The sequence below is a fragment of the Scomber japonicus genome, chromosome 17 (assembly GCF_027409825.1).
Source record: "Scomber japonicus isolate fScoJap1 chromosome 17, fScoJap1.pri, whole genome shotgun sequence".
In the NCBI taxonomy this organism is placed as follows: domain Eukaryota; kingdom Metazoa; phylum Chordata; class Actinopteri; order Scombriformes; family Scombridae; genus Scomber; species Scomber japonicus.
Window position 1 is genome coordinate 4380951 of NC_070594.1, and position 24908 is coordinate 4405858.

Below are 24908 nucleotides of genomic sequence, written 5' to 3' on the forward strand. Positions count from 1 at the left end.
CTTCACTTTAAGATCCTGATAAAATGGAATAACTAACAGCCACTAACAGCTGCTAGATGCTGCTCCAAGAAAACTTTACTCAAGTGAATATCAGAGTCAACACAGTTTTTACAACATCAATTCAATCCAGAGGAGATCATTTCACTACTTCTAACAGAAACTATATTCTGACATTAAAGCACAGTCAGTGATCCACATGAAACCATCAACATTTAAACACAGGAAGCTGCTGTCACTTCCTGTTTCTATTGTTCACTGGTGAACAGAGTGAACAGTGATTTCAGCAGCTGTCTTCAGTCAGCAGTGTGACTGTTTGTCTCCACAGGAGAAGACTCTCACTTAGACAGAGGACACAGAGACACTGATGAACCAGACCAGAACCCAAACCCAGCATATAGAGGTTTAGTGAATGTGGTGTTGAAGGTGTGGAGGTGGATCAGTGTGTCAGAGGAGACTCTGTAGAAGGACAGAGTGCCAGCATGACAGTCCACATACACTCCTACTCTGTTGGAGACACAGGAGGAGGAGGAGGAGGAGGAGGAAGAGATGGATGTTTCTCTGTTATTGTGACGGACAGAGTAACCATTAAATTCAGAGCACTCTAGACACCAGGACTGATTATTAAATCCAAACCGGCTGTCATAACCGTCTCCTTTCCTGCTGATTCTTCTGTAACTCACTGATATATCAACATCTCCTCTCCACTCGACCTCCCAGTAACAGCGACCAGTCAGAACATTTCTACACAGCAGCTGAGACCAGTAATCAAATCTGTCTGGATGATCAGGATATGACTGATTCTCTCCCACACATGTTACCTTCCTGTTGTTGTGAGACAGTTTGAGTCTTCTGTGTACTGTGTTTGTGTCCAGTATGATTTCACAGAAATCTGATGAAGAGAAGAAGAAACAACACAGCAGCAGTTTATCATCTGACACACCTGATGGATTTATTCTCTCTTTAACTTCGGATCTGTTGTTCATTTCTATAAAGTTTAATGATGACACATTTTGTCAGTAATGTTTTAATGAATGAAGACTATATTTGTGTTTAAAGAGAAACTGGCTGTTCGCTGTTTAGTTGTCATGAATCAAATTAAATCCACACTTACACTTCTTTACCAACTGCTCTCCACCATGGTCCATCCTGGAGGAAAAATGAGAAAAAATGCAGCAATAAGACAGCAAAACATTTTAATACAATTTATATCCATCTGCTCATTTGTTTGTTTTGTAATAATAATAAGACGGTTGCCTTAGAAACATGCTCAGTGTCACAGATGTTACATATAAAACTGCCATTGTCAAAGAAAAAACCAAAGTGCAACACAAATAACTTGTTCTGAACTGAGAGCGTGTCCACAATGTTTCGAACAGACGATGCAAAGGCAGAAAATATTGTTCAGATAAATGATCGATTGTACAGAAAAACGGAAACACTCAAACAGAACATCATCAGGGAATGATAAAACATCCCAGCTCGGTCTGATCACCCTCTGACGAAGATTTCTGCTTAGTATTTGTTCTTCAGTATTAACTGACTCTTTAAGAAAAGGACACACCATGTCTGACAGTTCCTACAGTCTGCAGGCTTCAACTAAAAAGGAAGAGAAACTCAGGGTTAGTTGAAGAAAACCTGCCAGCGAGCAGGTTAGGTTCATGGAGTATGTTGCCAGGGTAACTGACTCAGAGTTAAGCTGAACTGGCTTTGTGAAACCGAAAAACTAGAGTTTCTTTGAACTCTGAGTCAACTAACTCAGAGGTTTCACTAAACCTGCTTTCTGAAACAGGCCCCAGGAGATGATGAAAGTTTAACAAAAGAATAATTTTAGATTGACAAACTAGTTTTTTCCAAACTGTTAGATTCATGATCAAGAATCAACTTTAATGTTCAGCATCGAAGTTCTTCACTTGAGAGTGTCCACCTGTCTGTCCATACCTGAGAGTGTCCAGTCTCCATCGTGGATCCTTCAGTCCAGCAGACAACTGCTTCTCTCCTGAGTCTCCTGGATGATTGTAGCTCAGGTCCAGCTCTCTCAGATGGGAGGGGTTGTATCTCACAGCTGATGCCAGAGAAGCACAGCCTTTCTCTGTGATCAGACATCCTGACAAACTGGAAATGTAAAAAGGTTGATGACACAATGTTTTTAATCATAAGTACCAGAATCCTACAGATGCACAATAATTGACAATAATCTGAATGTAACTTAGCAACTGTATAAAAAGTCAGAATCAGATTTATTGTCATTGTTCAAGACAACAAAATTATAGATGATGTATCCGGACCTGAGACTTTCCAGTGTACAGTAATGGCTCTTCAGTCCAACAGACAACTGTTTCAGCCCTGAATTCTTCAGGTCATTGTCACTCAGGTCCAGCTCTCTAAGATGGCAGGGGTTGTAGCTCAGAGCTGAGGCCAGAGGAGCACAGCCTTTCTCTGTGATCTGACATCCTGACAGACTGGAAATATAAAAAAGTTAATAACACAATGTTTTTAATCATGTAAGTACCAGAATCCTACAGATGCAGAATAACTGACAATCTTAATGTAACACAGTAACCTTATCAACTGTATGAAAAGTCAAAATCAGATTTATTGTCATTTTTCAAGACAACAAAATTATAGATGATGTATCCGGACCTGAGGCTTTCCAGTGTACAGTGTGGACTCTTCAGTCCAACCAACAACTGTTTTACCCCTGAATCCTTCAGGTTGTTGTCACTCAGATCCAGTTTTCTGAGATGGGAGGGCTTGCAGCTCAGAGCTGAGGCCAGAGGAGCACAGCCTTTGTCTGTGATCTGACATCCTGAAAGACTGGAAATATTATAAGGTTGATAACACAAAGTTTTTAATCATACAAGTACCAGAATCCTACAGATTTGTAGAATAGTTGACATTAATCAGAATGTAACAAAGAAGCTCTATCAAATGTATTAAAACTCAAAATCAGATGTATTGTCATTGTTCAAAACAACAAAATTATAGATGATGTATTTGGACCTGAGGCTTCCCAGTGTACAGTGTGGACTCTCCAGTCCAGCAAACAACTGTTTCACCCCTGAATCCTTCAAGTTGTTGTCACTCAGGTCCAGCTCTCTCAGACTAGAGGACTGGGAGCTCAGAGCTGAGGCCAGAGGAGCACAGCCTTTCTCTGTGATCACACATCCTGACAGACTGGAAATATAAAAAGGTAGATAACACAATGTTTTTAATCATATAAGTACCAGAATCCTACAGATTTGTAGAATAATTTACATTAATCTGAATGTAAAAAACAACTGTCAACTGTATCAACTGTATACAAAGTCAGAATCAGCTTTATTGTCAGTGCTCATTACAATAAAATTATAGATGATGTATCCAGACCTGAGAGTTTCCAGTGTACAGTGTGGACTCTCCAGTCCAGCAGACAACTGCTTCAACCCTGAATCCTTCAGGTTGTTGTCACTCAGGTCCAGCTCTCTCAGACTAGAGGACTGGGAGCTCAGAGCTGAGGCCAGAGGAGCACAGCCTTTCTCTGTGATCAGACATCCTGACAGACTGGAAATATAAAAAGGTAGATAACACAATGTTTTTAATCATATAAGTACCAGAATCCTACAGATTTGTAGAATAATTTACATTAATCTGAATGTAAAAAACAACTGTCAACTGTATCAACTGTATACAAAGTCAGAATCAGCTTTATTGTCAGTGCTCATTACAATAAAATTATAGATGATGTATCCAGACCTGAGAGTTTCCAGTGTACAGTGTGGACTCTCCAGTCCAGCAGACAACTGCTTCAACCCTGAATCCTTCAGGTTGTTGTCACTCAGGTCCAGCTCTCTTAGATGGGAGGGGTTGCAGCTCAGAGCTGAGGCCAGAGGAGCACAGCCTTTCTCTGTGATCAGACATCCTGACAGACTGGAAATATAAAAAGGTTGATAACACAATGTTTTTAATCATATAAGTACCAGAATCCTACAGATTTGTAGAACAATTGGCATTAATCTGAATGTAAAACAGTAACTGTCAACTGTATCAACTGTATAAAAAGTCAGAATCAGCTTCATTGTCATTGTCCATTACAATAAAATTATAGATGATGTATCCGGACCTGAGAGTTTCCAGTGTACAGTGTGGACTGTCCAGTCCAGAAGACAGCTGCTTCAACCCTGAATCCTGCAGTTTGTTGTCACTCAGGTCCAGTTTTCTCAGACTAGAGGACTGGGAGCTGAGAACTGAGGACAGAGCAGTACAGCTTCTCTCTAAGAGGTTGCAGCCACTCAGCCTGAAAAGAAGATTAGTAAAGAACACAAAATGTTTTATGTTTCATATTTAGAATTAACCATTTTAATTTGTTAATATATCCACTTCTTCATCCACTTACAGAGCTTTATTTGAAGCTTTGACCACTGGCAGCAGCCTCAGAAGTGCCTCTTCTGTAGCAGAGTATTTCTTCAGGTCAAACATGTCCAGATCTTTTTCTGATGACAGTAAGATGAAGACCAGAGCTGACCACTGAGCAGGAGACAGTTCATCTGTGGAGAGACTTCCTGATCTCAGATACTGTTGGATCTCCTCCACTAGAGAACGATCATTCAGTTCATTCAGACAGTGGAACAGATTGATGCTTTTCTCTGCAGACACATTCTCATTGATCTTCTTCTTGATGTACTTGATTGTTTTCTGATTGGTTTGTGAGCTACTTCTTGTCTGTGTCAGCAGACCTCGTAGGACAATCTGATTGGTCTGCAGTGAAAGACCCAGGAGGAAGCGGAGGAACAAGTCCAGGTGTCCATTTAGACTCTTTAAAGTCTCGTCCACAGCACTCTGGTAGAAACGTGTTGATTTGCCTCTGAACACATCAGACCAGGATGTTGTTTGTTCTTCTGCCAGCAGATTGACTCCAGACTTGATGAATATCAGATGGATATGAAGAGCAGCCAGAAACTCCTGAACGCTCAGATGTACGAAGCAGAACACCTTGTCCTGGTACAGACCTCTCTCCTCTTTAAAGACCTGTGTGAACACTCCTGAGTACACTGAGGCTTCTCTGATGTCAATGCCACACTCTGTCAGGTCTGATTCATAGAAGATCAGGTTGCCTTTCTGCAGCTGCTCAAACGCCAGTTTTCCCAGAGACTCAATCATTTTCCTGCTCTCTGGACTCCAGTGTGGATCTGTCTCAGCTCCTCCATCATACTTGACGTTCTTCAGTTTGGACTGAACCACCAGGAAGTGGATGTACATCTCAGTCAGGGTCTTGGGCAGCTTTCTTCCCTCTTTGCTTTTCAACACATCCTCCAGAACTGTAGCAGTGATCCAGCAGAAGACTGGGATGTGGCACATGATGTGGAGGCTTCGTGATGTCTTGATGTGGGAGATGATGGTGTTGACTTGCTTCTTTTCTCTGAATCTCTTCCTGAAGTACTCCTCCTTCTGTGGGTCAGTGAACCCTCTGACCTCTGTCACCATGCCGACACACTCAGGAGGGATCTGATTGGCTGCTGCAGGTCGTGTGGTTATCCAGAAGCGAGCAGAGGGAAGCAGTTTCCCCCTGATGAGGTTTGTCAGCAGCACATCCACTGAGGTAGACTCTGTAACATCAGTCAGGATCTCATTGTTGTGGAAGTCCAGAGGAAGTCGACACTCATCCAGACCGTCAAAGATGAACACAACCTGGAACTCTTCAAACCTGCAGATGCCTGCTTCTTTGGTTTCAGTAAAGAAGTGATGAACAAGTTCCACCAAGCTGTACTTTTTCTCTTTCAGCACATTCAGCTCTCTGAAAGTGAATGGAAATGTGAAGTATATGTCCTGGTTGGCTTTGTCTTCAGCCCAGTCCAGAGTGAACTTCTGTGTTAAGACTGTTTTCCCAATGCCAGCCACTCCCTTTGTCATCACTGTTCTGACTGGTTCATCTTTTCCAGGTGAGGCTTTAAAGATGTCTTCTTGTCTGATTGTTGTTTCTGGTCTGTGTGGTTTCCTGGATGCTGTTTCAATCTGTCTGACCTCATGTTCATCATTGACCTCTGCAGTCCCTCCCTCTGTGATGTAGAGCGGTGTGTAGATCTGATTCAGAAGGGTTGGGTTTCCTGCTTTAGCAATCCCCTCAAACAGACACTGGAACTTCTTCTGCAGGTTAGACTTGAGTTTACGTTGACACCTGCCCGCACGAGTTCCTGAATGAACAAACGACAAATTAAATCAATCAGATAATTTTACAGTAATTTGGTAGAATGTAAACATTTAACTGCAGATGTTTATATTTTCCTCCATTATGAATTCTATTCAGCTGTTCAGTTGTAGAGAAACAGTTTCTGACTGTTTTCAGTTCAGAAGAATTCATAGATCTGATACAGATGTGTGCATCATATTAACTGCAGAGTTTGAAATATAAACCTCTCCCATGCTGCCTCCATTTCCTCTCCATCATGTTAAATCTGTCAAAATCCTCTTACTGCTCTGCAGACGGTCAGCCAGCTCATCCTGCTTCATTCTCCTCAGGAAGTGCAGTGTGATCTTCAGAAATGCCTCTCTGCTGCTCCTCCTCTGCTCTTCCTCCTCACCGTCCAGCACCTCCTCATCCTCACTCTGACTCTCTAAGCATTCTGGGTAATCTGGACTCAGACCCTTCTGCATCTTCTTCAACTCGTTCTTCACAAATCTGCTGATGTTCTCCTCCAGGAGCTGGAACAGAATAAATGTAAATTTAAGAGGTACCGTAGAAGTCAACATCAGATGATCAGTGACAGACTGAACAACTGCTGGTCTACAAAGTGAAGTATGTTAGGACCAGAATGGTAGTTAAGTATTTAATCTGTGGCTGTTGTAGTTCGCAGTAGTAGCTATACTTTACATTTACACACCATAAATATGGAGTCCATGTGTGTTTGATGCTGCTGGACAGACTGACCACTGAGAACCTCTAAGCTCTGCTGATGAACTCTGTGAAGAAAAGATGAAGTCTCAGAATTAATAATGACACTCAGTGTTAAAGTTGTTGTGTTCTATCACAGTGAATCCAGGTAAAATACTCAGCTGTTCTGACCTCTGATCATTTGTCTCTGTTTTAAAACTATTTTAGAGAAGTGTTTGTAGGAGTGTGTGTGTTGGTATTCATGAGGAAATTGTGTGTAAAAACAGTATCAGTCAATCAAACTTATTCTTATGAGAGTTGGATAATAATATTTTACAGTCTGACCTTTGATCAGCAGATTGATGTTCATGTTTGAAGTCAATAATTCGACCCATAGACCGGTCACTCTTCATGGACACACAGGTGGGTTCAGGAGAATCTGGTCTCTGCTGATGGATCCTGATTGAAACAGAGAAGTGATGAAACAAGTGTAACTCCTGAAGATTGTGTGTTTTGCCACGACACATCAGGCGGGTATTCCAGAAAGCAGGTTATGTGAAAACTCAGAGTAAGTTTTAAGCCTTACTTTTCTGAATGATGTTTTTGTATTTCATTTTTAGCTGCTTCCATTTACACCATTTTCTCACCTATATGCTACAATCTTAAGTGTGGTTAAATGTTAAGTCAACTGAGTAGTGCATTCAAACTTGTTCATTGACTCAGGTAGCAATTTTCTCCCATGCCGCTTTCCTCTACTTAGCTTTTGCAGCAGTCTTTTTTTTCAGAAGTATATGGCTATGTTTGCCATAGTCCTGCAAGATGTTGGGTAAAGTAACTCTGTCTTTTTTTCAGGTGTTGCCATGGTGAATCAAAGTATCAGAGCTCCATTGATAATGGCTTATTATAGTGTTTGTGCACACGCTTAACTCAAAGTGAACATACTCAGAGTTGATTGAAGTAATTCAAATCAGCTGTTCTGGAACCGGATACTCAGAGTTTCCCATCTCAGAGTAAGTCAACTCAGAGTTCAGGGTTAGACTTGTTTTTGTTTTTTTGTTGAACCTCTAGTGTGGCAGTTAAAAACTTGAAAATAATAAGAGGTTTCAGAAAACTAATTTCATCCATTCAAAGTTATGCAATTGTATTCAATTTTCATGACATGAGAGCAGTGTGTTGTTTTCTTCATCTCCCTTCTTTATTTGTCCTGTTATTTAGCTGCTGTAGTAATTGTGAGCCAGACAAAGACATCACACCTCTTCTCAGGAGAAATAGTGAGAAACAGAAAAACATTTTATATTCTGACCTCTGATCAGCAGACTGATGTTCATGTTTGAAGTCAATAATTCGACCCATAGACCGGTCACTGTTCATGGACACACAGCTGGGTTCAGAAGAATCTGGTCTCTGCTGATTGATCCTGAGAGAAATACAACACTAATGAATTAATAACAGCTTCGTATCTCAAAAAGAAAATCAATCAATCAATCAATCAATCTTTATTTGTATAGCGCCAAATCACAACAAAGTTATCTCAAGGCACTTTACACATAGAGCAGGTTCTAAACCAAACTCTTCAGGTTTTAACTTTAAAGAGACCCAACATTCCCACATGAGCAACAGTGGCGAGAAAAAACTCCCTTTTAACAGGAAGAAACCTCAGGCAGAACCAGACTCAGAAGTGGGCGGACATCTGCCTCGACCGGTTGGGGTTGAGAGGAGAGAAAGGAAGGATAGAGGAGAGAGGCACAATGAAAATCAACAATGGAGCCAGATGGTCCGGGACTGGAATCCGTCATCCGGTCGTCTACAGGCCCAGATTACCTGAAGGACGAGAAAGCAGAGCCAGAAACCAGAAACCAGAAAGACAACTTCCGGGGAAGAAGTTTAGGTTATTGAATGCATTAATAGAAATAATCTGTGGATAAAATACTGCTGAAAAATGTTTATATTTTAATACTGATAGCATCTGAGTTAAGAAGAGGAAAGCTATGACGGCTCTTTTCTTACCATCGTTCAGCGGATTGATTTCCAGATTTAAAGTCAATAATTTGACCCATAGACCGGTCACTCTTCATGGACACACAGCTGGGTTCAGGTCCAGGTTTAGGTCCAGGTTCTGGTCTGTCCTGCTGTTCTGGGCTTCAACACAACAAACACAGAGCTTTGAGTGTGAATAATGATGGTGGAGTGATGTGAGTGGAGAACAGTGATGGACAGTTAGAGATCCTCATCTCACCTCTGAGCTTTGGTCTGGATGTCATGTTCCTCACACAGAGAGGTTTTAGAGGGAGGGATTCCCTCCTCTCTGTCCTCACTCTGATCCATAGCAGAGAAACACCTTCACACAAACACAACAACATGCTCATTCATTACAATCAGCTGCACGTCACACATACACACAATAGTTGTTATTACTGTCAATAACATGTCACAAATATTCAGAAGTGTTCTGGACATTGATAAGGCAGTCAAAAAATCACTCATTATTTCAACACGACATATTACACCCAGAATTTCTTATTACAATACCAACATTTTGAATTTGTACATCCAAAATGTGTTTTCTACAACCCCCAAATTCATAATTGTAAATTTTGTTACAGCAGGACCAAAACATGTCATTAATCATAATCTTAAGATTTATTGAATGGCCTCCTGTCCTAAAAACATAATGATGTGCCCACTGAAACTGGTATTCCTCAAAATCCTCAAAATGTCACAGGGCATTGGGTAGTTAGTGCAGAGAGAAAGAGAAGGTCTGTGTATTATTATTTATATTTATCTTTAAATATTTAAACTATGACAGAAGCTGGATGGAGTAACCAAAAGATAGTTCACATGTTTTGTAAGTTTGGGGCCCCGGATGGCTGAGGGGCCCTAAGCAGCCTCTAAGGCCCCTTACAGTTGGCTCTGGTCCATCTAGAAAGGATTCTGCAGCCTTTGACAGTTGAAACATGAACTGTGTTAAATATGCTTAGGTTAGAGTCAGTCTCAGTGTTGTAAGATGGATGTTTGAACACACTTAAAAAATAAATGAAAGTCAGATTGATCAAAGCTGTCCAACCAGTTCTGACACTCCCTGTATTTTTGTTTTTAACTTTTGTCACATCCTAAATAGCTTTAGAGTCGTCATCTAAAAAAACAACCCAGAGTGACATGTAACCAGTCTAACCAGTCAGTGTCATCAAATTACACATTAAATGTAGTTCTATTTGTCCACTAGATGGTGCTATAAACATCTAAACTAAAAAGCGTTAAAAACAAAAACTTCAAACTTGAATATGAAGATTTAAAATTATGCGATCTGACCTTTACGGCTGCTATGATTATCAATATTTGTAAATGAATGTACATACATGCACATACAAATAGTGATAATTATAACAATAATAATGATAATAATGATAATAATAATTGTTGCACCTTTTTACTGTCATATGTTTTACTGTTTAGTATAATACAGCCATCATGTCAGTCATTTTCTTATAAAAGTGTACAGCGCAGCCTACATTACAGGTTCCGTATATAACTTCAGAATCCTTGTCAAAAAAAACCAGAGTGACATGAAAACCAGTCTAACCAGTGTCCGAAAAAATGAAGTAAGATCACACATCAGATGTAGTTCTACTATTTGTCCACTAGATGGTGCTATAAACAACTACTCTAAATAGCTTTAAAAAAAAACCTTGAATATGAAGATTTAAAATGAGGCAATTTGACCTTTTACTGCTGCTACTATTATCCATATGAATGTACATACATGCACATACAAACAGTGATGATAATAATAATAATAATAATGATAGTTGCACCTTTTACTGTCATATGTATGAATAGGAAATATAATACATAAATCATGTCAGTCATTTTCTTAGAAAAGTGTACAGTGCAGCCTACATAAAATGAACATTAGTCAAGTTGATAAAAAACGTTTGACCAGTTCTGACACTTGCTGCATTTTTCACTGATGTGAAGAGATTACATTCAAACTGCTGTTGGTTTTAAATGGTAATCACTAACAATCATACATAATAAATCATTCTCAAAAACTATTAACCAGAGATGAAAAACTAATTTATACCTGAATACATCAAATAAATATGTTTTAAATAGCCAATCAGCATGAAGAAAAGTTTGAGCTGTACAGTCAAACAGTGATACAACACAGCGTGATCAAAGTGATCGGGTTAATCACACATTTACAGATTTCTCTGGTGGGATTCTCACCTGCTGAACTCACTTCAGGTCAGTTTACAGACACTTTCCACGTTCATCTGTCGAGGAGCACTGGGAGAAAAGAAGCTGCTCATTCTCCCTCGTCAATCCTGCTGTATGTGTGCGTTTAATCTGAGGAGCTATCACATCTCATAACTCAATAGTTCATGTGTAAAACAAACAATGTGACGTGAAAACCAGTCTAACCAGTCAGTGTCAGAAAATGACATATCAGCTGGTGTAGTTCTGCTATCTGTCCACTAGATGGTGGTAACTGACCGTGAAGAGCCTGAGTTTCCTGGCTGGGAACCTTCACTCTATTCCTGAGTGTGTGTTTGATCTGAGGATGCCATCACATAACTTCAGAGTCCATGTCTAACTAGTTAATTTAAGTAGTAAAGCTGAATCTAATTATGATCCAAAGATTAAAGTTGCTACCAGGTGGGATCACCTCTCTGCTACCGGGCGAGTGTCACCGTGATCCTGAGCCGTTAATTTTATAACCTGATGCCTCTATAATCCAGCTAGCACTACAGCAAGCTATACAAGGTAAGGGTTTTTATTTAACGTTGTCTTTTTTTCTGTCACTAACTAGCATGAGTTTAGCTAATTGTAGATAGCCTACCTGTCACGGGAACGCGCACCAAACTCCATTCATTGTAATGCTAATTTTACGTTGCAACAAAACTTGAACGGTTATAATTAAATAGCAATTATATAATCATTCAAAACATCCTATAAAACCGTAGGGTGCACTTTAAGTTCACTTAATTTCCTTAAAACAACTCATAAGTTCATTTTTTGGACAGTAATATAATATAAATTTGGTGGGCAGAGGCACCTAATGACTGTGAAGATAAGTGAGGATTTGGGTTTATGTTGAAATAAATGAATACATTGTGAGCTAAATGTATGTCGAATTGTAGGTTTTTCTTATACTGATATTTTAAATGCCATATCATCCTAGAAAAAGCAAACACTGCACAGAGACATGCTATCAAACCTTAAATTGACTTAAGTTTAAATGCGGTTTGGTTCAGTTTTGTCTTAATGCTTCTAGCTAGCTGGTATCTTAATGTAATGGGCTACTAGCACATTTTAATGCATATGTTCATGAGGTGTTGCAGACAGTCTCATAAATGTTTAAAGATGTCAGAAAGAGACAAGTTATGTTCCTACTAATGTGTCTTTGTGAATGGCGAGGTGTAAAACTGAAATATTTAACAACCCACAACTAATGCCCAAAATTAGACATCTGTCATTACTGAAAACACCTTTAAACCACTGACACAACTAAACTCAAAAGTGGGAACAAAACCAACACTAATTAATCCAGGAAATTACATGCTTACTAATAATTACATGTCCACTTACTCACTCAGGAAAGAAGACAAAGCAAACAGTAATCTGACATCTGGGAGCCCCCATTTGTGACAGGCTGGCTCTTTGCAAAAGAATAAAATAACACAAATGTCACTTTGAGGAGTTGTATTAGACCAAAATACAAATTGGAGGGTGTGTGAAAGCAAGAATAAAAAAATAATGAGAAAACTATGAGCTGCAGTGTCTGTCAGATGTGGCATGGTACATATCTGTAATCACTCTACAATAGTACTCTATTATATATCATTATGTGTCGTTTCTATAATATTCCTGCAATATTTCTCTTCTCTAAAGTAATATCACATATGGTCAAATACATCATCATCACCATCAGCCCACATACTTACTTTGTTTTTAAATCATGCATTGTAAAACTCAAAGTAAAATTCAATAATTAATAATTGTATTTCTTTGATCTGTCTTTAAATGTTCAGTGATTAGACCTACATTTAATAAGATATTCCTAAATTAACTTTAAAAACATTATTTTCAACCATTCACAGCTGTGTTTCATCACCACAAACTAACGTACAGAAAACTTTGTCCAGGTGTTTCAGTACAAGTGAACTAAGTCCTGTTTCCTGATAAAACAGATTAGACAGAATATTTTTATTTTTCTCTTTAATTAATGATTTAAAAAACAATGTCAAATTAAAATGTACCGTAAAAGAAATTATTAAAAATGTGACAAATATGTATAACATGTAAAAATCATGTTTGCAGGATTAACTGTGTCATGTTGTCAAAGAAAAATTACACAAGTAGTATAGTAGAAGTAGAACTTACAGCAAAGAGAAAAACAATGACCATGTAAAAAACAAGTGACTCTGACGAGCAAGATAATTGGATTTTCGTGTCCCTTGCCCGGACGCGGGTCACCGGGGCCCCCCCCTGGAGCCAGGCCTGGGGGTGGGGCTCGGAGGCGAGCGCTTGGTGGCCGGGCCTTCCCCCATGGGGCCCGGCCGGGCATAGCCCGAAAAAGGGACATGGGACCCCGCTCCCACAGACCCACCACCAGTGAGAGGGGCCAAAGGGGTCGGGTGCAATGTGAGCTGGGCAGCGGCCGAAGGCGGGGACCTTGGCGGTCCGATCCTCAGCTGCAGAAGCTAGCTCTAGGGACGTGGAACGTCACCTCTCTGGTGGGGAAGGAGCCTGAGCTGGTGCGTGAGGTTGAGAAGTTCCGGCTAGATATAGTCGGCCTCACCTCGACGCACAGCAAGGGCTCTGGAACCAGTCTCCTTGAGAGGGGTTGGACTCTCGTCCACTCTGGAGTTGCCACTGGTGTCAGGCGCCGGGCAGGGGTGGCAATACTTATTGCCCCCCGGCTTGGTGCCTGTATGTTGGAGTTTACCCCGGTAGACGAGAGGGTGGCCTCCCTCCGCCTTCGGGTGGGGGGACGGATCCTGACTGTTGTTTGTGCCTATGGTCCAAACAGCACTTCAGAGTATCCAGCCTTTTTGGACTCCTTGGAGGGGGTGCTGGAAAACACTCCCCCTGGGGATTCCCTCGTTCTGCTGGGGGACTTCAACGCCCATGTTGGTAGCGACAGTGAGACCTGGAAGGGTGTGATTGGGAGGAACGGCCCCCCTGATCTGAACCCGAGTGGTGTTCTGTTATTGGACTTCTGTGCTCGTCACGGATTGTCCATAACGAACACCATGTTCAAGCATAAGGGTGTCCATATGTGCACTTGGCACCAGGACACCCTAGGCCGCAGTTCGATGATTGACTTTGTAGTCGTGTCGTCGGACTTGCGGCCGCATGTCTTGGACACTCGGGTGAAGAGAGGGGCGGAGCTGTCAACTGATCACCACCTGGTGGTGAGTTGGCTCCGATGGTGGGGGAGGATGCCGGGCAGACCTGGCAGGCCCAAACGTATTGTGAGGGTCTGCTGGGAACGTCTGGCAGAGTCTCCTGTCAGAGAGAGTTTCAACTCACACCTCCGGGAGAGCTTCGACCATGTACCGGGGGAGGCAGGGGACATTGAGTCCGAGTGGGCCATGTTCCGTGCCTCCATTGTCAAGGCGGCTGACCGGAGCTGTGGCCGCAAGGTGGTCGGTGCCTGTCGGGGCGGCAATCCCCGAACCCGCTGGTGGACACCGGTGGTGAGGGATGCCGTCAAGCTGAAGAAGGAGTCCTATAGGGCCTTTTTGGCTTGTAGGACTCCGGAGGCAGCAGACAGGTACCGGCAGACCAAGCGGAGCGCAGCTAGGGCGGTCTCTGAGGCAAAAACCCGGACATGGGAGGAGTTCGGTGAGGCCATGGAAAAAGACTTCCGGACGGCTTCGAAGAGATTCTGGACCACCATCCGGCGTCTCAGGAGGGGGAAGCAGTGCACCGTAAACACTGTGTACGGTGGGGACGGTGTGCTGCTGACCTCGACTCGGGACGTTGTGGATCGGTGGAAGGAATACTTCGAAGACCTCCTCAATCCCACCAACACGCCTTCTGGTAAGGAAGCAGGGCCTGGGGGCTTGGGTGTGGGCTCTCCTGTCTCTGGGGTGGAGGTCGCCGAGGTGGTTAAAAAGCTCCTCGGTGGCAGGGCCCCGGGGGTGGATGAGATCCGCCCCGAGTTCCTCAAGGCCCTGGATGCTGTGGGGCTGTCATGGTTGACACGACTCTGCAGCATCGCGTGGACATCGGGGGCAGTGCCTCTGGATTGGCAGACTGGGGTGGTGGTCCCTCTTTTTAAGAAGGGGGACCGGAGGGTGTGTTCCAATTACAGGGGAATCACACTCCTCAGCCTCCCTGGTAAGGTCTATTCGGGGGTGCTGGAGAGGAGGGTCCGTCGGATAGTCGAATCTCGGATTCAGGAGGAGCAGTGTGGTTTTCGTCCGGGCCGTGGAACAGTGGACCAGCTCTACACCCTCTACAGGATCCTTGAGGGTGCATGGGAGTTTGCCCAACCAGTCCACATGTGTTTTGTGGACTTGGAGAAGGCATTCGACCGTGTCCCTCGGGGGATCCTGTGGGGGGTTCTCCGGGAGTATGGGGTATCGGACTCCCTGATAAGGGCCGTCCGTTCCCTGTATGACCGGTGTCAGAGCTTGGTCCGCATTTCCGGCAATAAGTCGGACTTGTTTCCAGTGAGAGTTGGACTCCGCCAGGGCTGCCCTTTGTCACCGATCCTGTTCATAATTTTTATGGACAGGATTTCTAGGCGCAGCCAGGGTGTAGAGGGGGTCCGGTTTGGTGACCTCAGGATTGGGTCACTGCTTTTTGCAGATGATGTGGTCCTGTTGGCTTCATCAGACCGTGACCTCCAACTCTCACTGGATCGGTTCGCAGCCGAGTGTGAAGCGGCCGGGATGAGAATCAGCACCTCCAAATCCGAGGCCATGGTCCTCAACCGGAAAAGGGTGGAGTGCACTCTTCGGGTCGGGGACGAGATTCTGCCTCAAGTGGAGGAGTTCAAGTACCTCGGGGTCTTGTTCACGAGTGAGGGAAGGATGGAACGGGAGATCGACAGGCGGATCGGTGCGGCGTCTGCAGTAATGCGGACTCTGCACAGATCCGTCGTGGTGAAGAGAGAGCTGAGCCGAAAGGCGAAGCTCTCGATTTACCAGTCGATCTTCGTTCCTACCCTCACCTATGGTCATGAGCTTTGGGTAGTGACCGAAAGAACAAGATCGCGGGTACAAGCGGCCGAAATGAGCTTCCTCCGTAGGGTGGCTGGGCTCTCCCTTAGAGATAGGGTGAGAAGCTCAGTTATCCGGAGGGAGCTCGGAGTAGACCCGCTGCTCCTCCACGTCGAGAGGAGCCAGATGAGGTGGTTCGGGCATCTAATCAGGATGCCTCCCGGACGCCTCCCTGGTGAGGTGTTCAGGGCACGTCCCACCGGTAGGAGACCCCGGGGAAGACCCAGGACACGCTGGAGAGACTATGTCTCTCGGCTGGCCTGGGAACGCCTCGGGGTCCCCCTGGAAGAGCTGGACGAAGTGGCTGGGGAGAGGGAAGTCTGGGCTTCCCTGCTTAGGCTGCTGCCCCCGCGACCCGACCCCGGATAAGCGGCAAGAAGATGGATGGATGGACTCTGATTGTACTCTTACAAGATCATATTTACATCACCTGCAGAGGCAAGAAAAACTAAAGGAAAGCAGCCCATACATGTTATTATATACATACATGTCAGACACATGACATCAGATAGAAACATACGTTGATGTTAATGATTGAACACAAACTGAGCTGATGTCAAACAGACTGGGATGTCTGGTGGACATTTTCAGGAAAAACTTCACTTTAAGATCCTGATAAAATGGAATAACTAACAGCCACTAACAGCTGCTAGATGCTGCTCCAAGAAAACTTTACTCAAGTGAATATCAGAGTCAACACAAGTTTTACACATCAATTCAGTCCAGAGTAGATCATTTCACTACTTCTAATGGAAACTATATTCTGACATTAAAGCACAGTCAGTGATCCAAATGAAACCATCAACATTTAAACACAGGAAGCTGCTGTCACTTCCTGTCTCTATTGTTCATTGGTGAACAGAGTGAACAGCGATTTAAGCAGCTGTCTTCAGTCAGCAGTGTGACTGTTTGTCTCCTCAGGAGGAGACTCTCCCTCAGACAGAGGACACACAGATACTGAGGAACCAAACTGCCAGAACCCAAATCCAGCATACAGAGGTTCAGTGAATGTGGTGTTGAAGGTGTGGAGGTGGATCAGTGTGTCAGAGGAGACTCTGTAGAAGGACAGAGTGCCAGCAGGACAGTTCACATACACTCCTACTCTGTTGGAGACAGAGGAGGAGATGGATGTTTCTCTCTTATTGTGATGGACAGAGTAACCATCATCAGAGCAGATCAGACTCCAGGACTGATCATTAAGTCCAAACAAACAGTCATCACTGTTTCCTTTCCTTCTGATTCCTCTGTAACTCACTGATATATCAACCCATCCTCTCCACTCGACCTCCCAGTAACAGCGACCAGTCAGAACATTTCTACACAGCAGCTGAGGCCAGTGATCAAATCTGTCTGGATGATCAGGATATGACTGATCCTTCTTCACACATGTTACCTTCCTGTTGTTGTCAAAGAGTTTGAGGTCTTCATGTACTGTGTTTGTGTCCAGTGTGAGTTCACAGAAATCTGATGAAGAGAAGAAGAAACAACACAGCAGCAGTTTATCATCTGACACACCTGATGGATTTATTCTCTGTTTAACTTCTGATCTGTTGTTCATTTCTATAAAGTTTAATGATGACTGTACGAATAGGCTGTAGATTTGTTATTGATTACTCAGGGCAAGTGATGGAGATGAAAGGCAGTCACGCGCAGCGCATCGGGAGCGAGCACATGTGAGAGTGAAGACAATAGAGATCGCAGCAGAGTAGAGAGAGAGAGAGAGAGAGAGAGAGTTGAGGCTGCCAGTCAGAGACTTGTTTCACCGTAATTGTGTGCGTACGTCCGTGAGACCTGTAAGTCATATTATTTACTTTGTTAGTTCACTAGTGCTGTTTTTATTTGTATTAGTTGATCATTATTGACACCTAGCTTGTAGGCCTACTTGTTAACTAAAACGCACATGGTTATTGTTAATTGATTGGCTAGGGGTAGTTGTTTGTACATATTCGTTAGGTATTAAAGTTAGTGAGTGCACGGTTTATATGCTAATTCATTACACTGCACATATACAGTATACAGAAATGTGTATGTATATCACATATATTTAAGCATATTAGTGTATAAAGGTGCACATGTTAATATATGTATGCCTATGTAATGTGGGTTAGATAATATGTTTTCTCTTTTTCTTTGACAGAACCACTCACACAGATATGCCCATGTTCTGTACTGTTGTTTAATTTCATTAAACAGTCAAATTAAAGAGTTGTCAGCCTCTGTGTTTTAACAGACATACTGTAGCTGGGGCGAAGCTAGAAATCAGGACCAGCCAAGCAACAAGTTTATACAGTCCGTTATTACAGCCCTCAATAACAATGACACAATTTGTCAGTAGTGTTTTAACGAATAAATACCACAAGGACCAACTTTGTGTTTTAAAGAGAAACTGACTGTTTGCTGTTTAGTTGTCATGAATCAAATTAAATCCACACTTACACTTCTTCAGACCAGGTTTTAACCTGTGCTCTCCACCATGGTCCATCCTGGAGGAAGAATGAGAAGAAATGCAGCAATAAGACAGCAAAACACTTTAAACAATTCATATCCATCTGCTCATTTGTTTGTTTTGTAATAATAATAATTATAATAATAATAATAATGATAATATTACTAATAATCATGGCCAAAAATTCAGTTAAATTCAATTGATACGGTGGCTGAAAAAAGGTCACTGTACTGCAAACATCACAAGAAGAAGAAAGAAAGAAAGAAAGAAGAAGAAGCCAAGAAAAAATGAAAAAGTGAAACATTGCTTTTATAAAACGTATCAATGTCTCTATCTTTTAATTAAGATAGAGAAAAGTGCATTGTCCAGGCAAGCATGATGTTTCTTTGGTTTATTTTACCATTTGCAAGCAAACAAAGAACAATGGCGTCTCTATTGCCCTGGTAAAAAAAACTTATACCCTTCCAGTGCCTGCTCCTCTACCTGTAGCCTACCTATATACATAATTCACCCCTGTGCCCCAAGCTGCCCAAGTGCCTTGAAACAAAGCAACGAGTATTCAAACTGACTAAAATAGTACTAATATTATAGTCAAATTAATTAAGCTATACTTTTCAAAATAAACAGCAATAAAATACATAAATTAACATTTAATTATTACCTTTAACAAAAATAACAAATAGCTCCAACAGAAAGAATAAGCTCTCTCTAACTCAGAGTTTGCAAAGTATTTCACAGGCACGTCTCACATCCTCTGACTGTTGACTGAAGGAAGGCGCCATGAGAAGTTGTGTGATGTCCTTTTACAGGGACTGCAGTACGTTGCTGTGGATACTGTACTTATGTTGGTCTTTGCCAGCTGTTACAGCATGCATGCTAAGGAACGTAAATGCGTTATATGTGATTGCACTGCTGCATCATTGATATCGTGATATGACACTTTTATCACGTAAAAATGTATACCAGTATTATCATGGACAGTATGATATGGCACAAACCCTAACGAGGGGAACATGCAAACACAGACAAAGAAAGGCTCCAGCCGGGTATCAAACCCAAGATCTTGCAATGAGGCAACAGTGCTAATCCCTGAGCCACCAAGAAGTAACTTTGAATTTAGAGAATAAATGAACCTTTAAGGCAGCAAAACATTTTACTGTAATTATTTACATTTGTTCATTAATTTGGTATAATAACAGATGAAACACACAATAAGAAGAAACAACAAGTTAGAGAGTTGTAATGAAATAATAAAGTAGTAAAGTTACAAAGTTCATGATGAAAGTGAACAACTTTATAATAAACAGTAAATACATCAATAATAAAATAACAGATGGACTCTACTCTGATGAGTGTTAACAAAAGAATAACTTTAGATTGACAAACTAGTTTTATTCCAGAGTCCAGAGTTCTGTTCATACCTGAGTATGTCCAGTCTCCAGTGTGGATCCTCCAGTCCAGCAGCCAACAGCTTCTCTCCTGAGTCTCCTGGATGATTGTAGCTCAGGTCCAGCGCTCTCAGATGGGAGGGGTTGCAGCTCAGAGCTGAGGCCAGAGAAGCACAGCCTTCCTCTGTGATCTGACATCCTGACAGACTGGAAATATAAAAAGGTTGATAACACAATGTTTTTAATCATATAAGTACCAGTCCAGTACCCTACTAATGTGCAGAATAATTTACATTAATCTGAACGTAAAACAGCAACTGTCAACTGTATCAACTGTATACAAAGTCAAAATCAGCTTTATTGTCATTGTTCATTACAATAAAATTATAGATGATGTATCTGAACCTGAGTCTTTCCAGTGTACAATGTGGACTCTCCAATCCAGCAGACAGCAGCGTCACCCCTGAATCCTGCAGGTCGTTGTCACTCAGGTCCAGCGCTCTCAGACTAGAGGACTGGGAGCTCAGAGCTGATGCCAGAGGAGCACAGCCTTTCTCTGTGATCTGACATCCTGACAGACTGGAAATATAAAAAGGTTGATAACACAATGTTTTTAATCATACAAGTACCAGAATCCTACAGATATGCAGAATAATTGACATTGATCTGAATGTAAAAAGCAACTGTCAACTGTATCAACTGGATAAAAAGTCGAAATCAACGTTATTGTCATTGTTCATTACAATAAAATTATAGATGATGTATCTGGACCTGAGGCTTTCCAGTGTACAACGTGGACTCTCCAATCCAGCAGACATCAGCTTCACCCCTGAATCCTGCAGGTTGTTCTCACTCAGGTCCAGCGCTTTCAGAATAGAGGACAGGGAGCTCAGAGCTGAGGCCAGAGGAGCACAGCCTTCCTCTGTAATCTGACATCCTGACAGACTGGAAATATAAAAAGGTTGATAACACAATGTTTTCAATCATATAAGTAACATTATCCTACTGATGTGCAGAATAATTGACATTAATCTGACTGTAAAAAGCAACTGTCAACTGTATCAACTGTATACAAAGTCAAAATCATCTTTTTTCTCATTTTTCATTACAATAAAATTATAGATGATGTATCCGGACCTGAGGCTTTCCAGTGTACAGTGTGGACTCTCCAGTCCAGCAGACAACTGCATCATTCCTGAATCCTGCAGGTTGTTGTTACTCAGGTTCAGCTCTCTCAGATGGGAGGGGTTGTAGCTCAGAGCTGAGGCCAGAGGAGCACAACCTTCCTCTGTGATCAGACATCCTGACAGACTGGAAATATTAAAAGGTTTTTAATCATATAATTACCAGTACCCTACTGATGAGCAGAATAATTGAAATTAATCTGAATGTAGAAAGCAACTGTTAACTGTATCAACTTTATAAAAAGTCAGAATCAGCTTTATTGTCAGTGTTTATCACAATAAAATTATAGATGATGTATCCGGACCTGAGACTTTCCAGTGTACAGTGTGGACTCTCCAGTCCAGAAGACAACTGCTTCAACCCTGAATCCTGCAGGTTGTTGTTACTCAGGTCCAGCTCTCTCAGACTAGAGGACTGGGAGCTGACAACAGAAGACAGAGCTGCACAGCTTCTCTCTGAGAGGTTACAGCCACTAAGCCTGAAAAAAAGATCAGTAAAAAACACAAAATGTTTAATTTTTCATTATTAAAATTGAACATTTTAAATTGTTCATATATCCACTTCTTCATTCACTTACAGAGCTTTACTTGAAGTTTTGACCACTGGCAGCAGCCTCAGAAGTGCCTCTTCTGTAGCAGAGTATTTCTTCAGGTCAAACACGTCCAGATCTTTTTCTGATGACAGTAAGATGAAGACCAGAGCTGACCACTGAGCAGGAGACAGGTTATCTGTGGAGAGACTTCCTGATCTCAGATACTGTTGGATCTCCTGCACTAGAGAACAATCATTCAATTCATTCAGACAGTGGAATAGATTGATGCTTCTCTCTGCAGACAGATTCTCACTGATCTTCTTCTTGATATACTTGATTGTTTTCTGATTGGTCTGTGAGCTACTTCCTGTCTGTGTCAGCAGACCTCGTAGGAGAGTCTGATTGGTCTGCAGTGAAAGACCCAGGAGGAAGTGGAGGAACAAGTCCAGGTGTCCATTTGGACTCTTTAAGGCCTCATCGATAGCACTCTGGTAGAAACCTGTTGATTTGCCTCTAAACACATCAGACCAGGATGTTGTTTGTTCTCCTGCCAGCAGATTGACTCCAGACTTGATGAATGTCAGATGGACATGAAGAGCAGCCAGAAACTCCTGAACACTCAGATGGACGAAGCAGAACACCTTGTCCTGGTACAGCCCTCTCTCCTCTTTAAAGACCTGTGTGAACAATCCTGAGTACACTGAGGCTTCTCTGATATCGATGCCACACTCTGTCAGGTCTGATTCATAGAAGATCAGGTTGCCTTTCTGCAGCTGCTCAAATGCCAGTTTTCCCAGGGACTCAATCATCTTCCTGCTATTTTTATTCCAGTGTGGATCTGTCTGAGCTCTTCCATCATACTTGATGTTCTTCAGTTTGGACTGAAGCACTAGGAAGTGGATGTACATCTCAGTCAGGGTCTTGGGCAACTCTCCTCCCTCTCTGCTTTTCAACACATCTTCCAGAACTGTAGCAGTGATCCAGCAGAAGACTGGGATGTGGCACATGATGTGGAGGCTTCGTGATGTCTTGATGTGGGAGATGATGGTGCTGGCCTGCTTCTCATCTCTGAATCTCTTCCTGAAGTATTCCTCCTTCTGTGGGTCGGTGAACCCTCTGACCTCTGTCACCATGCCAACATACTCAGGAGGGATCTGATTGGCTGCTGCAGGTCGTGTGGTTATCCAGAGGCGAGCAGAGGGAAGCAGCTTCCCCCTGATGAGGTTTGTCAGCAGCACATCCACTGAGGTAGACTCTGTAACATCAGTCAGGATCTCATTGTTGTGGAAGTCCAGAGTAAGTCGACACTCATCCAGACCGTCAAAGATGAACACAACCTGGAACTCTTCAAACCTGCAGATTCCTGTTTCTTTGGTTTCAGTAAAGAAGTGATGAACAAGTTCCACCAAGCTGTACTTTTTCTCTTTCAGCACATTCAGCTCTCTGAAAGTGAATGGAAATGTGAAGTATATGTCCTGGTCGGCTTTGTCTTCAGCCCAGTCCAGAGTGAACTTTTGTGTTAAGACTGTTTTCCCAATGCCAGCCACTCCCTTTGTCATCACTGTTCTGATTGGTTCATCTCTTTCAGGTGAGGCTTTAAAGATGTCTTCTTGTCTGATTGTTGTTTCTGGTCTGTCTGGTTTCCTGGATGCTGTTTCAATCTGTCTGACCTCATGTTCATCATTGACCTCTGCAGTCCCTCCCTCTGTGATGTAGAGCGGTGTATAGATCTGATTCAGAAGGGTTGGGTTTCCTGCTTTAGCGATCCCCTCAAACAGACACTGGAACTTCTTCTGCAGGTTAGACTTGAGTTTACGTTGACACCTGCCAGCACGAGTTCCTGAATGAACAACAAATGAAGTCAATCAGATGATTTTACAGTAAATTGGTAGAATGTAAACATTAAACTACAGATGTTTATATTTTCCTCCACTAATATAATGTATTCAGCTCATCAGTTGTAGATAAACAGTTTCTGACTATTTTCAACTCAGAGGAATTCATAGATCTGATGCAGATGTGTGCATCTTAGTAACAGCAGAGTTTGAAATATAAATCTCTCCCATGTTGCCTCCATTTCCTCTCCATCATGTTAAATCTGTTAAAATCCTCTTACTGCTCTGCAGATGGTCAGCCAGCTCCTCCTGCTCCATTCTCCTCAGGAAGTGCAGTGTGATCTTCAGAAATGCCTCTCTGCTGCTCCTCCTTTGCTCTTCCTCCTCACCGTCCAACACCTCCTCATCCTCACTCTGACTCTCTAAGCATTCTGGGTAATCTGGACTCAGAGCCTTCTGCATCTTCTTCAGTTCGTTCTTCACAAACCTGCTGATGTTCTCCTCCAGCAGCTGGAACACAATCAAATTTTAAATGTAACTGGTTGAAGTAAACATCAGATGATCAGTGACAGACTGGACAGCTGCTGGTCTACAGAGTGAAGTATGGAGACTTTTAGGACGAGAATGGTAGTTTCGTATTTAGTCTATGGCTGTTGTAGTTAGCAGTAGTAGCTGTTTTTTACATGTACACACCATAAATATGGAGTCCAGGTTTGTTTGATGCTGCTGGACAGACTGACCACTGAGAACCTCTGAGCTCTGCTGATGAACTCTGTGAAGGAAAGATGAAGTCTCAGAATAAATAATGACACTCAGTGTTAAAGGTGTTGTGTTGCTGTTCTCTCTGACTTCTGATAGATAGAGTTTGTGGTTTTTAGTAAAGTTTGTTTGTAGTAAGTAGTAGTAGTAGTAGTAGTTTGTACGTAACAACAGTTTCAGTCATTTAAACTTGTTCTTATGAGAGTTGGATAATAACCTCTGATCAGCAGACTGATGTTCATGTTTGAAGAAGATAGGTGCACCCATAGACCGGTCACTCTTCATGGACACACAGCTGGGTTCAGGAGAATCTGGTCTCTGCTGATGGATCCTGATGGAAACAGAGAAGAGATAAAAACAAGTGTAACTACAGTGTTGATCCTGAAGATTGTGTGTCTTGTTGGATGACAGCTACCACACATCATGTGTTTCTGCTCAGAGACCACAGATGCATCTCTGATCTTCCCAGCACAATCTGCTCAAACATGATCTCCTGCTACGAGGCCTTTGACAACAGGACTACTATAATGTATAATAATAATGGTTCAGAATAAACTATCACAGATTTGTACAGATAGGACCCTAAGATAGTTAATGAACACTGAGGGAAAGACAATACAAATCCCATCTCTAACAGAGAGACTCGCAAAATAAAATTTAGTTGTATCCTATCAAACACATTT

The 24908-nt window shown here is 42.3% G+C and overlaps 2 protein-coding genes across 2 annotated transcripts; both read right to left on the reverse strand.

Annotated features, from left to right (window-relative positions):
• Positions 1-335: 335 nt before the first annotated feature.
• LOC128377491 (NLR family CARD domain-containing protein 3-like) lies at positions 336-9105 on the reverse strand. The gene is made up of 14 exons (XM_053337442.1): positions 9081-9105; positions 8926-8983; positions 8133-8261; positions 7190-7303; positions 6855-6933; positions 6447-6675; positions 4373-6167; positions 4100-4273; positions 3733-3906; positions 3367-3540; positions 3001-3174; positions 1939-2112; positions 1112-1146; positions 336-889 (listed from the first exon to the last, which is right to left on the reverse strand). Exons 1-14 carry the CDS (start codon positions 9103-9105, stop codon positions 336-338), a joined length of 3888 nt encoding a protein of 1295 aa, XP_053193417.1.
• Positions 9106-16506: 7401 nt separating this feature from the next.
• Positions 16507-23784, reverse strand: LOC128377492 (NACHT, LRR and PYD domains-containing protein 3-like). Its single transcript, XM_053337443.1, has 9 exons — positions 23748-23784; positions 21677-23471; positions 21404-21577; positions 21052-21225; positions 20320-20493; positions 19948-20121; positions 18517-18563; positions 17022-17544; positions 16507-16510 (listed from the first exon to the last, which is right to left on the reverse strand). The coding sequence occupies exons 1-9, from the start codon at positions 23782-23784 to the stop codon at positions 16507-16509; spliced, it is 3102 nt and encodes a 1033-aa protein (XP_053193418.1).
• Between the last annotated feature and the right edge of the window lie 1124 nt (positions 23785-24908).